Here is a 13370-nt window from a genome sequence, read left to right as displayed (position 1 = left end):
GGAGCCCCTCCCCGAGAAGAAGGCGCTGCGCAGTAAAGGGAAGCCCGGCGCGGGGGCGGCAGGGAGCAGGAAAGGCGCAGCGGTGCCCGTGGAGTGCCCTACGTGTCATAAAAGCTTCCTCAGCAAATATTACCTTAAAGTGCACAACAGGTAACGCTCTGAGCTTCATTCTGTTCCTTGTGAGCAGGGGATCCCGGCGGGGTGGGAGCTGAGTAGAGGCTCAGCAGTGCAGGGGATCTGCTTGGTGCTGGTGGGTGCTGCTGAGGGATGGCTGGGCATCTGGGCGTCCCCACAGCACCTCGGGGCTCTCAGCTCCCCCATGCAGTGTGGGAGGCATCGCTCAACGTGCTGCTGGGAGCTGTAGCTCTGTGAGCATCAGCCAGCGCAGCTCACAAAGAAGGGTGAAGGTGCTCAGGAGCCCTTTGGGGGGACCCAAGGGCTGTGGGAGGATGGTAGTGAAGGCAGAAGGAGCTGCCAACTCCTTTGGCTCTGGTGAGAATAATGCATGGAGCTGTTAGCTCCTAGGCTTCCAGAATGAGCAGGGGTTGCGTAGCTGTTACAATCAGAAAGATTAACATGGTAGAAGGGCAATACAAGAATGTAACAACAAAGGGACCAGCACAGGTAGGATGGTATTTCACAGGAAAAGTAAAGGTACTCACCCGTCTCAGAAAATCTCAGCTTGCAGAAAGAACTCCTCAGGAGAGGAATCTCCAACCAGAGATTCTTCCCCAGTAGCAGTCAACCCTTAATGAGGTCTAAGAGAGGTGCAGCCAGGCTCCACCCCTTCTGATCACACAGCTGGATTGCCTTCACCTGTGCTCCCAGTGCTGACCGGGTCCTTTCCCCAGGTGCTCAATCAGAGATTCAGGCTGTGGCTCACAGTTCCCATACAGTAGCTGACACTTGCAACAAGCAAGGTGATGGAGTATGCTCTGGGAACATGGAGGTGCTTGTGGACACCCTGGGATCAGGAGAAGTGTGTTAAAAGGAGGCTTTAAATGGTGCTTTCCAGCTTCATCAGCAGCTGTTGCACACACTAGAGCAGAGGCAGCTGGTGAGGCCTCAGGCTGCTGGCAGCAGAGACAACAAGTGGGGTTCTTGCATCCTCCCTTCAAAGCACAAGTGCTGGAGCACACAGACCAGCGAGTGCTCTTTTGTGTAGGCACTTCCCAGTGCGGGCTCAGGAGCTCAGTGCTGCTGTTACTCTGTCAGTAATGGATGCTCTGCATTTGTGTCTTCCCAGGAAACACACTGGAGAGAAGCCATTTGAATGCTCTAAATGTGGTAAATGTTATTTTAGAAAAGAGAATCTCCTGGAGCACGAAGCCAGAAATTGCATGAGCCGAACTGAGCAGGTACACGTGTGAAGTCACCGCCAGTCTCCTCAGGGGGTGGGAGAAAGCTGCAGCTGCAAGTGCTGTTTTGCAGAAGCAGAATTCACCCTCTTTCCAGCTGCTAACAAAACCCCTCCTTATTGGAGCACGCTTTCTGGCTCCCCCAGAACGTGACCAAAGTCCAAGAGGTTAGCAGCTCTTCTGTTCATGACATGCTAGCACATGGTTTCTCACAGGTTTCTTTGTTTTTTTCCCAAGCACATGAGAGCACTCTTTGTCTTGGAAGAGAGATGAGTTTTTGCAGTGCAGGTGAAACACATTATCTAGGCACGGTGCCCAGATGGCAGGTGCTGCTCTCAGTTGCTGGGATAGCTGCTGGCTTCATGTCCAACTCTTGGCTTCCTTTCCTGTCTCACACAGAAGCTGATGCCTTCCTTCTCTTGCAGGTTTTCACGTGCTCTGTCTGCCAGGAGGTGTTCAAGAGGCGGATGGAACTGCGACTCCACGTGGTGTCGCACACGGGGGAGATGCCCTATAAGGTCAGCAGTGCACACAGCTCTACAGCCTGGTGCTGGGGCGAGCAGGGCAGGCGTGCCTTTCTATTCTGGGGAGCCTGGCCTTGCCTGGCAGGTGCTGTACCGGGGGCTGTGTCACCACCTGGTGCTTGCAGTGCATCATGTTTGACTGCAAGCACTGCTTTTCTCCCCGGTGCCTGCCTTTCTCCTTGTCCTTAATGTTGCCATCACTGGGTCCCTTCCCTGTGAGCTGTCAAGTGTCTCTGAGCTGGAACAGGCTCTTGAGACAAACCTGAGCCAGACAGTTCTTCCCGTGGTTCTGCAGCATAGGCACCTACTGCCTTGCTGGAGATTTGTCTTTGTGTCAGAACGACTCCTGTGCCAGTTGTACAGGCATGTCACTGATCCTCTCCTCGTGTTGCAGTCACTGTCTGTGAGGTGGCTGGAAGCTGACTCTCCTGTATTTCAGTGCTCCTCCTGCGTGCAGCAGTTCATGCAGAAGAAGGACCTGCAGAGCCACATGATAAAGTTGCATGGCGCACCGAAGCCCCAGGCGGTAAGGGGAGCATGGCACAAGGTGGGGTGAGTGGAGGTGGTATTTTTTAATGCTTTCTCTGCGGTACTGTAGAGATCTTGAGAGAGAATTATCCTGCTCTGAGCTACAGAGTAATTCCCATTATCCTTTCTGGTTCTGCTAAGCAAGGCAGGGAGTTATGGAATGCTGAAAAGCTCCTGGAAATGGTTTTTATTTTGGGTAAATGAGCAGCCCTCATGGCTCTTTTTAACTGATAGATCCATAGATACTGACCAGCTTTTCAGTTCTGGCTGGCTGTGTCATCCCATTCAGCATTTTGAAGCTTGGTATTGCTGCAGGCGGGCCCCAACACATCAGCAGTGTGCAGCAGGGTGCATCTTGCATGGCACAGTTGGTGCTGCAAGGGGAGCAGGTCTGTTCTGGGTGCACAGTGTGAGCTGTGTGTGGGTGAGCTGCCTAACCCTGAGCTCTCCTATGGACTTGCAGTGCTCAACTTGCTCCAAGTGCTTTCTGTCTCGGACAGAGCTGCGCCTGCATGAGGCATTCAAACACCGGGGAGAGAAGCTGTTTGTCTGCGAGGAGTGTGGACACAGAGCCTCAAGTCGCAACGGCTTGCAGATGCACATCAAAGCCAAGCACAGGTATGACATGACCTCTTCCCTCCTCTGTGTCACTAATGAACTCCTTCTATCCAGGCTCCTGTGGGGTGGGTGCTGGGGAGCCTCCTGAAGTGTGTGGGCTGACTGAGTGGTGCTTGCTGCCCTCCAGTTTCCTTGGAGGTGATGTGCAACAGTTTCTGACAACTGCAGGTTGCTGGTATTGACAGCTGTTGGTGAGTGGCCAAACCTTAGTTCTGCTTGCCTCTCTACCAAAGGAAACTTGTACTGTTTGCACATCCTCTAAGGATAATGATGCAGGTGATGGCTGAAGCTCATCAGCTCTCCTGCCTGGCTAATTCCTGTCCTTGAAGTGGTGAGTTTGTGTTAGCTTTCCACACTTCCCTTAGAGCTCTGGTTCCTGGGCTGGTTATATGGTGCCTGAGAGGCAGGAAGCACCAGCTCTGCACTTCAGAAGCATATGGGTGCAGAGGAGCATTTGTGTCCCTGCAAAATTCTTTAGTTTGAGATAAGTTGAAGTAGGATTTGATTGCAGTGCTTTGAGAGAGTTGCGACAGCTAGTGTCAGACAGAGACAGAGATGCAGGTGACAGTTCTCCAACTGGGGGCTGCCTAAGGCTCAGCTGCCTTTCCCCTGCTCACAGGAACGAGCGTCCCTACGTCTGTGAGTTCTGCCATCACGCCTTCACACAGAAAGCAAACCTCAACATGCACCTGCGTACACACACTGGTGAGAAGCCCTTCCAGTGCCACCTCTGCGGCAAAACCTTCAGGACACAAGGTACCCCCTGGGCACACAGCACTGCGTACCTGCAGCCCCCCTCTCCTATCCAAAGTGGGCACCTGAGAGCTGGTAGTGCTGAGCACCCTGCTCCGCCCATGGCTATCTGCAACCTCTGAGACAGCTGTGCTGAGAAACCTCTGTTTTCCCTCTAGAGCACAGTGTGCTCTTGTGTAGGTAGGGTAACACCTCAGAAGGAAACATTCCCTTTATTTTTTTTACTCCCATAGCACAAAAAGAGGAAAACTGGTGAATTTTTCACAACTATGGTTAGCTCAGAGCAAGCAGCTCCTGCTTTTTCCCTACTCTAAGCATTTATAACCTGCCTGGCACAGAGCACACGGTCTCACCAGCGTAGCACGATGTGCCTGTGCCCAAAGTGGGGCACCCAGCGCGCTGCTGACCTGCAGCTCTCTCTCCCTCTGCTCACGGCAGCGAGTTTGGACAAACACAACAGGACCCACACCGGGGAGCGACCCTTCAGCTGTGAGTTCTGCGACCAGAGGTTCACAGAGAAGGGGCCCCTCCTGAGGCACATCGCCAGTCGGCACCAGGAGGGGAGGCCCCACTTCTGCCAGATCTGTGGGAAAACATTCAAAGGTACCTTCAGCTTACAGCTGTGGCTTTGTGCCACTGTTCCAGGCTGTGCTCCTTTCCACGTCTCGATGGCCCTTCTGCTGTAGTGCTTCACACAGCGTGGGCCTGCAGCTGTTCTGCCTGCAGGCTGCTGTGAACTCCTTCCTTTTCTTCTCAGCTGTCGAGCAGCTGCGTGTCCACGTCCGCAGGCACAAGGGAGTGAGGAAGTTTGAGTGCACCGAGTGTGGTTACAAGTTCACACGGCAGGTAGGACACAGCTCAGGTAGGACACAGCTCGGTGCTGGGACGTGTGTGACTCCCACCACATGCCTGCTGGTGGCACAAGTACCCGGGGTTGCTCTGCTGCAGTGAGTGACACAAGCAGATTCCCAGGTTGCAAACAGGCTTCTTTGCACTGGGTGTTCTTAGGGCTGTAGGCAGTACAGGCAGCACGGGGGTGCTGTGCTCACTGCTGGGCAGCCTGCCCTTACAACCTGGTGCTCTGCGGTGCAGGAGTGTCTTGCTGTGCTTTTGCCAGCCCTCCCTTTCAGAGAAGCACGGCACACCAGGCAAACCCTTCGCGCTCCTCTCTCCCTCTTGCAGGCACACCTGAGGCGCCACATGGAGATTCACGACCGGGTGGAGAACTACAACCCCCGGCAGCGGAAGCTTCGAAATCTGATCATTGAGGATGAGAAGGCGGTGGTGGTGGCACTGCAGCCACCCCAGGAGCTGGAGGTGGGCTCAGCTGAGGTCATCGTGGAGTCCCTGTCCCACGGCCCCCTGCCCGAGGAGATCCCTGTGCAGAGACTCTGTTCAAATGACAACTTCTCCACGGCAGATGTGATTGAGCAGTCACTGATAATAACTACAACAATTCCCGATGACTGTGGAACATAACGTGACTGTACGCATCCTTCCTACCAAACAAAGCATCGGGCCAGAGTGACTCTGCTACATTTGTTCTTTTCGGCCTCCGGGAGCTCTAAGTTGTGCATCCAGCCCTTCTCCCTCCTCCTTCAAGGTAGTGATCCCAACCCCGGATTGCAAAGAATATTTCTAATGAAGTGATAATCAGGTATCAAATTAAGAAATATGAAGCTACTCAGAACAACTACTTAAATAAATGTACATACAATGTATGAGACGAGATGTGATTGATGACTCCATACGTGTAATACTGTGGATTGTTTTTTAATGAGCTCTCAGCTGCGGCTGGAAGGGAAGGCGAGCTCACCTGCAGCTCCAGTGCTAGCTCTTACCTTGCTCCATTAGTTTTATGCTGATGATTAAAGCTCTTCCAGAAGAGTGTGACACTGTCCCTTTCCTTAAAGGTGCTGAAATGACCCATTTCCTCAATTGAATCTATGCCTTGTGGTTTTGTTAAGCTTCTGCTGCCTATTACTGTTCCTTTACTACATTAAAGGCATGGTGTGTTCTCTTACCTTCTCCCCCACCGAATTCATTTAGCTGTTACTCAGCTTGAAAGACAGAGGAGCAGAGCCATCCCCTAAGCTCCTGTTTTCAGATGTGGGGAGTTAAAGTTGAAATGTTTGAAATAACACGATCCAAGGAAGCATCACACGTCAGACTGGGCACACACATCACACCCACAACCCTTTTCCTTCTAGCACTCAACTGGAAGGCAGCTCTCTGGGTTAAATGCAGCTCAGGCCTGGAATGAGAAATGTCACAGTGAAAGCTTATTCTGGTGATTTTTGCACCAAAAGGGATACAGATGTAATGTAACATGTTTTATTTAACTTGACTGTTGCAAGTAAATTTAAAAACAAACTATGAGAATAAAAATACATCATCTGTAAATGTAAAATGCCTTTGTTTCAAAGGATGGTATTCAAACAGTACTCAAAGATTTGGACACAACGGGTTTTACAAAAAATAAATACAGATCCCTAACAGTTGGACTGGTTGGGGAATTTTGGGGTGGCAGATCCAGCAGTGAGCACTACAGAGTGAGATGTGGTGTATGCAGTGTGTCTGGAGCTCAGCATCAATACATCAGTGTGCAGCACACAGCTCGGAGCACAGCGGGACGCAGGCACTGCTCCCAGCACGGAGGCACCGCAGCCCTGCTGTGTTGGGTGCAGCACCAGCAGCAATTCCATTGCTCGCACTTCCCTCTGCTTTCAAGCAGCAGGACAGTGAGTGCTGCGCCACGAGGCCCCGCTGCGCTCCCCCCTGCACACGGCAGCTTCAAGGCACTGTCAAAGCTTCCAACTTTGAGTATAGCCCAAGCCTGATGAGCAGCTTTCTCAAGTCTCATGGCTAAGCAGCTCAGCATAAAATAGTATTCAAGGCAAAACACATTTTAAAGCTGTGAACGTCGATTTTATGGAGATAGTTCTGATGTGCTCAACGCAGCGGCAAGCCAGAAGGTACAGAGGAGCTTTCCATTTCTGAATCAAGCTCAAATTCACTTTTTACCCCTTGGTTAAAAACCAGGCAGAAAAAGAAAACCAATCCAGCTACCATTTCAGCCACTGTTACACTTCACACACCTTTTCCTGAAGGAGTAGTGCTCATTTTTAGATGAGCCAGTTGTAACTGTTTGCTTGTTTAAGAAACATTCCACAAGTAAACTGCAAGCAGCTTTTCTTCAGCTGAAGGTATACAGAGGAAATACAATTCAAGCTAGCTAGGTCACTTGAGCAAGTATAAAGGCATATCTTACACAGACCAAAAAACAACAACGAAAGAAAACCCTAAATAACTACCTTGCAGCACTCTCACTAACTCCTACGCCTCAGCCAAATGATGCCAGCAGCATTTTCCAATTACTCCAAGTCCAAGAGCCTCTGCAAACTGAAGACGAGACAGGCACAAGGACTCTCCAGAGGTTCAGTAGGTTCCTTCACACCAGTTAATGCATTTCTGCATCATGGTGTCTAAACACCACTAGCTTATTTTTTCCACAAGTCTGCAGCAAATCTAAGGAAGCTGTGCTTACCTTTCCATTCCAGATGAGCCTTCTAGAACAGCACAACTTCCACCCAGTTCCTTTACAGCGGCGAACAAGAACGTGCCCTTGCTGCACAGGGCCTGTCTGCCTGACCCTGCACACGTGCCAAGAGCTTGATGTAAGAGGATTGTCAGCAAAGAGCCCTCGTCAGAAGAACGAGCTACCCAGGCGTGTTCTGCAAGCCGAGCAGCCTGATATAAGCAAGCTCTGTCAGAAGGGGAAAGCAGAAAGGCTCCTCCCTGAGGGCCCCGGCGCTGCACAAGCCAGCCAGGGCAGGCACTTTTCTCTTTCCCTTTAAAGAACAGTGCAGGTGATCAGAAATGAAGGCAACCTAGTTGTGAGAATGTGGTTAAATAATAAATAAAGGTGTTTCTTATCAGGAAAAACAAAAGTGCCATTCTAAGAAGGGTAGGAAAACAAATACCTGCAAAAGTTTAAATGCCACAACTTAAAAAATAGCAAAACATACGAAGAACTGAAGTTCAGACAACAGGAAAGGTGAAGCTTCATAACCCAGCTCCTCAGAGATCCCTGCAGCACAGACAGGTGTTCTTTCAGAAGGCATTAAACAAAGCCAGGGATACGGTGACACGATGGACGAAGGGCTACACCCTCACAGCAACCTCTCGTTCAGCTTCTTATAGAAACATCTCTTCCCCTCTAACTGCACAGAGGAAGAGATCCAAGAGGCCTGCCTTCCTCTAAAGCACACAGCAGAGGGGGGGAGTCCAGACCCCAGTCCTACCAAGCAGAACTCTCCTGTTGAGGGTTTGGTCCTGCCTGTTTTCCTTCTGTTCCTTTTTTTTTTCTCCATAGGAAGAGACTGGAGAAAGGAATTACGTGACAAACAAAGCGTTGCAAAGTGAAGGAGCTCCAGGTGAAGGGCATCTGACCGAAAGCTGTAAGCTGTGGTGCTTAAGTGGTGCTTCACACAACCATTTTCTTCAGAGTTCACTTCTCAGATCTTCTCTGTGAGTAGCACTGCACCTTCGGCCTCCAAAGAAAAGGGCTGAGGAACGCTGCACCCAAAGGCCTCGTGTTCTGCCAGCTAGGTTTCTACAACAGCATTTCAAACACTCCATTTTTACTCCCTGTACTAATCAGTATGTTTTTGCTTCCAGGCTCCAGTTTGCCTCTGCCTTCTCTCAGAGCAACACTGGTTGTGGACAACGACTCGCACTGAGGCAGGGTCAGCGCGCTCCTGCTAACGCAGTTCGTTCAGGTTCTGGTGGTGAAGGTTGGGGCGCTGCCTGTTCAAGTTGATGGTGTTGTCCAGCGTGATGCTGTCATCCTCCTGTGTGGTTTCCGGCATGAACTGTCGGAATATGCTGACACTGCCGTGCCAGAAGATGGGCTCGGGGAGCCGCCCTGCTACGCTCCACGTTCGTGTCTCAGGGTCGTACGCTTCCAGGACATCCGAGAGCTCAAAGGTGTTGTCGTAGCCGCCGGAGACGTAGAGCTTCCCTCCTAGCACAGCCACGCTGCCCCCAACGTGGACCTACAGTTTAAGATTAAATAAGCACCACAGTTAGAAGGGCAGGCACTGCCCAACCAGGAGGGCCTCCTGCCCACTCGGACACGCCGGCAGCTGCTGAGCCCTGCAAGGCACTGAAGCCGCTGGCTGCCCCCACGGCCCTGCATGCACTGCCAGCACCCCTCATCAGAAACTTCTCCTTCCAGGTAACCATGATACATCTGAATGCACTCTGTGCTCAAGGGCTACCATCCAGACAGAGAGCTGCTTTCCAAAGGTAATTCAACCCCATTATTAGCACAGATAAGCATCCAGTAGGATGGTGAGCATCCTACCTGAAGCATGGCAGGGATTTTATCCCATTCGTTCTTCACTGGATTGTAAACATCCACTTCAGCTGAGTCATCCCTGCAGGAGACAACGCAAAATTACTTTTCTGTGTTGTCAAAACCTTCTGCCTTGTGAAGCCCACATCTGAACAGCCTGAGCCATGGCCTGCAACGCTGCCACGAGCACCTTTCCTCCAGCCCCGCCACATAAATTGAAGACCAGAGGGCTGCTGTACGAAGGCTCAGGTCTCAAAGCAAAGCCCAGTCTCCAGCATGGACTTCTCAGATAGCAGCAGTAAAGTTCAACCCCAGGAAACCCCTAGAACTCTGTGCTGCACCTCTACACACAAAACATGCCAGCAGAGACATCACTTAAGTAACAGTGCCCTAATTCTCAGTGCTAGTAACCTACATCTAAAGAGCCTGAACGGCCCTTCTCAGCTTCTCCCTGGGCAAAGCAACGCTTTATGTACCTCCTGATGTACACTGAGCTTTAGGACACCACCTAAGAGGTACAAAAGACAATATGGAGGCAATCCTGAGGGCTTACTCAAACCCAGACTGTTTTTGAGTTTGCATATATGGTAGGCATGTTCACAGACTAACATTTGTCAGCCTGTATTTTATTGGCTTTGGTGCCAAACACTTAAGAATCTCAAAGAAAAATCAGCACTGTTCTGAAGAGCCTTAAACCTCTACGCACTTAGAAGCAATGATCCCTACTGCTTGAGTTTTCTGCCACGCCAAATTTAGATAGGCCAAAGAACTGTAACAGAAGAGCTGACAGGCAGCACAATCCCCCAAGGCTTCTTACAGCCACTCACCACTGTGAGACGCGACAGCAACAGGTGAGAGATGTTTGTAAGGCAGAAATGCTCATTGCTGACACAAGAATGCAAGAAGGACAAGGTCAGGGCAGACAGAAAAGCACTGCCAGTCAGCCCAAGACAGTTCTGTTACAACAGACTTCACAGGCTATGGCAAAGAAGAAAATCTCATCTTATTCTTCAATGGCTGTTCAATCTGAATTTTCTTTTACGTGCATTCAGCCTCTGAAATTGTGCTCTTTCAATTTCATGCACTCAATCCTTTATTTAAGTTGTATGCCTCCCTTCTTGAGCCTACTGGCCTACAGTTGCAAATTCTTTATAGGAAGTATCCAAGATATGACGTACAGCAGAAAACAAGACCCAAACATCCTCTACATGGGCATATTTTAAATGCTGAGGATGCTTTTCCAAAAATCTTTCCTCCTCAAAATGGTTCAGAACAAAGAGCTGCTGCTTCCGCCGGGACGGCTTCAGAAAGGTAATTACATCCCAAATTGGGAAGGTGCTTAAAAATAGTGACCAATCAGTTCATCTTCATTCCTCCTACCTCTGCTGAGACAGAGGGTGTCCTCTGCTATGCTACAGTTCAACATTTTCTTGGAGCTTACTCACTTATTTATAGCAACAAGGGGGACCGAACCAGAAGCCAAGAAAACTGAGAAGTCTATTCCAAGCACAACTGCCAACGTCAGCCTGATTTGTAACCCTGGCTATTTCCCAGCCCTAGCTTTAAAATTCAGATATTTTTACAGCACTTCAAACATATGTCCTTGAGGTTTAGCTGTGACAGAACTAAAAGGAAGGAGCGTGGTAGTTTGCAGAGCAGAGAAAGCACTGCCTTGCCTTCTCGACACAGTACTCTCATGTGACCACTCCTAAGATCCTAACTCTTTCCCAGGGAAAACCCTTGCCTTACCTAGCGCAGAAGCAGGGAGACAGGGGAAGTAACTCTGCCACTGCTCACCTTATGAAGTACATGAGCCCGTTCAGAGTCACGGTCTTTGGGGCGAAGGACCACGGAGGCAGGTGGCCGCAGTTCACCAGGGACCAGAGGTCGCTGTCAGGGTCGTAGCACTGCATCACCATGGTCTCCTTGCCAGACAGGGAGCCGATGGCGAACAGCTTGCCACGGCACGAGGTGGTGGAGCAGTTGTCCATGGGGTACAGCATGGGCTGCAGGGCCTCCCAGCTGTCCACAGAGTGGTCGTAGCGCTCCGTGCTGTCGGAGGCGATAACGTACAGCAGGCCGTCCAGGACCGTAGAGCTGTGGTATTCTCTGGCTTTCAGCATTGGGGATACCTCCGTCCACTCGTTCACGCTGGAGTTGTATCTCCAGACGCAGTCGTACAGCCTCGATCCATCCGATCCCCCTGCAGCACAACGCAAAGCATTTCAAGAGCTGTTTCACAAGAAATATTCCCTGGAAGGAAAGCACTCTGGTGACAGAGGAGAGGCCATGGCTCTGAGCCGGACTCTTTATCCTATCTCCCAGCTACACCTCCTTAATATCCACATGCACTTTCCTACTCCGCAGAGCCACGCACTGCAGACACAGTTAGATCCTAGGAGACCAGAAGTGAGAAGATGTTACCAAACTTTCTGCGCTATTTCTGACCCAGATTCCCAGTAAGCCAAGGAGGAATTCTCCCATGGCATTCCAAGTGTGTATTCAGCAGTGATTCAAAACAAGTATCCTCCTTTATTCCAAATAACCACCGTCTTTTCCATTTCGCAGTTCCTCTGCCGCTCTCCAGAAGCTGCTGCGACACAGCAGAGATTAACATTCACCAGCACCCAGACGCCAAGGCGCTGCTGCTGTTAGGAGCGTGGAGCCCTCCCAGCCCTCCCTGCCGCCCGAGCAGTGACACTGATGTTACACAGAACCACCTCCAGCAGCAACAGCCTGGCTGAAGTGCAGGGCTCTCAGCAGAGCACCCCCAGATCTGCCTGCAATTGCTCTGGAGGAGATGTAAAGGCATTAATACAAACTAATCTTCCTTTTCACACCGTTGCTTTTAAAATCTAAGCTTTGTTTCCTGCTAAAAGCAGAGAATGAACCATTCTCTGTTCAACTCCACTCCACCTGCACTTCAAATCTTTAACAGCACGTCCTACACACCCGTGACAACCACAGGACTGCCACCCTGAGCACAGGGAATTAGCTCAAAGAAGGTACCTGTACGTGGATTAGGCGCCAAGTTACACATCTGTGTCACCTTTAAAGAGGTAATTACAGCCCCAGCGGACCGTCAGGAGGCTGGGTGTGTGCTGAGGGAGACACAGTGACTCACACAGTGCTGCCACTCCTCAGTGCCTCATCTGCACAGAGGCCCACTGCTCCCAGAGCCTTCCAACGCCTCCGTCTCAAACACGCGCCTGGCTTGTGATTCGCAGGCTCTGAACCCAAACACTTGTTTTGCAGCCAGAAATCCAAACCCCCTCTCAGGTCACTCATATCGTCCAGAGCAAACAGTTAGAAAGTTTCCCCAGCGCGAGTTCTGTGACTTGTCTGCATACTCAGAAGTATTAGTCACAACCAAATACCTCCCAGATTGAGATCAGCTGCTAAATCCTCACCCAGCACCCCCTCCAGGAGTCTCTGCTCCTCTGCAGACTCCAGCCATACTGTGCTGGAGCAGAGCTTCAGATTCTTCGCTCCTCTATTGAAAGCTAATTCTCACAGCAATCACCCCAGTATTTTCAATGGGAGTCTCAACACTGATGTTTTCATGTAAGCTTTCCCGATTCACACTTTCGCCTGCCCTTGTTAAGCTCTACTCAAAGATGCAGCTCTCTTTTCCTACCAGCCTCCTACCTGAACATCTGGTAATGACCCAGAAATGTTAAGACAGAGATGCACAGGCTGCTCTCGATCATGTGCTGCTCCTGCCCTGCCCTGCGTGCAGCATCAGCCAGCCAGCCCGGCTGCTTCTCCACCTACAGGAGCAGAACCGTTCTCAAGAGAGGAATGAAAGCAGCACAGGAGGCGGGTGCTGCGTGGGAAGTGGGCTCCCGGGGCGGATGTTACTTATTCCCTGGAAAAGGCCCTCACATTGCCCCACGGAGGACTCAGAACACCTGCCAGCACCCGACCTGCTGCAGGAGCAGAGATACTCCCTGCCCGCCCCCAGCGTGCCGTGCGCCTTACCGGTGACATAGATGTCATTGCCCAGGGCAGCGACGCTGTAACCCCCACCCAGGTGCTCGGGGAACTCAGCCAGGTAGCGCCAGTGCCCGGTGCGCGGGTTGTAGCAGTCCACGGTGACGAGCTCATCGCAGTCGCGGTCGCAGCCTCCGACGAGGACGAGGATCTCGGCGAGGCCGGTGGAAGGCCGGGGCCGCATGCGGGCGCAGGGCCCGCGATCGTGGCGGTCGAGGCGGGCAGCCTGGAAGTCGC

The 13370-nt window shown here is 51.3% G+C and overlaps 2 protein-coding genes across 2 annotated transcripts; one reads left to right on the top strand and one right to left on the bottom strand.

Annotated features, from left to right (window-relative positions):
• Positions 1-4: 4 nt before the first annotated feature.
• Positions 5-5804, top strand: ZBTB48 (zinc finger and BTB domain containing 48; the record flags this gene model as incomplete). The annotated part of the gene is made up of 9 exons (XM_010722725.2): positions 5-150; positions 1247-1358; positions 1784-1876; positions 2322-2408; positions 2874-3028; positions 3648-3784; positions 4220-4384; positions 4539-4627; positions 4964-5804. Coding segments are annotated over 9 exons (1281 nt in total), but the record flags the coding sequence as incomplete, so codon positions are not given.
• Positions 5805-8129: 2325 nt separating this feature from the next.
• KLHL21 (kelch like family member 21) lies at positions 8130-13368 on the bottom strand (the record flags this gene model as incomplete). The annotated part of the gene is made up of 4 exons (XM_010722724.2): positions 8130-8838; positions 9150-9222; positions 10938-11343; positions 13122-13368. Coding segments are annotated over 4 exons (1020 nt in total), but the record flags the coding sequence as incomplete, so codon positions are not given.
• Positions 13369-13370: the final 2 nt, after the last annotated feature.

The sequence above is a fragment of the Meleagris gallopavo genome, chromosome 23 (assembly GCF_000146605.3).
Source record: "Meleagris gallopavo isolate NT-WF06-2002-E0010 breed Aviagen turkey brand Nicholas breeding stock chromosome 23, Turkey_5.1, whole genome shotgun sequence".
NCBI classification, from domain to species: Eukaryota; Metazoa; Chordata; class Aves; order Galliformes; family Phasianidae; genus Meleagris; species Meleagris gallopavo.
Note: the sequence above shows the minus strand (reverse complement) of the source record. Positions and strands in the feature narration are given on the sequence as shown.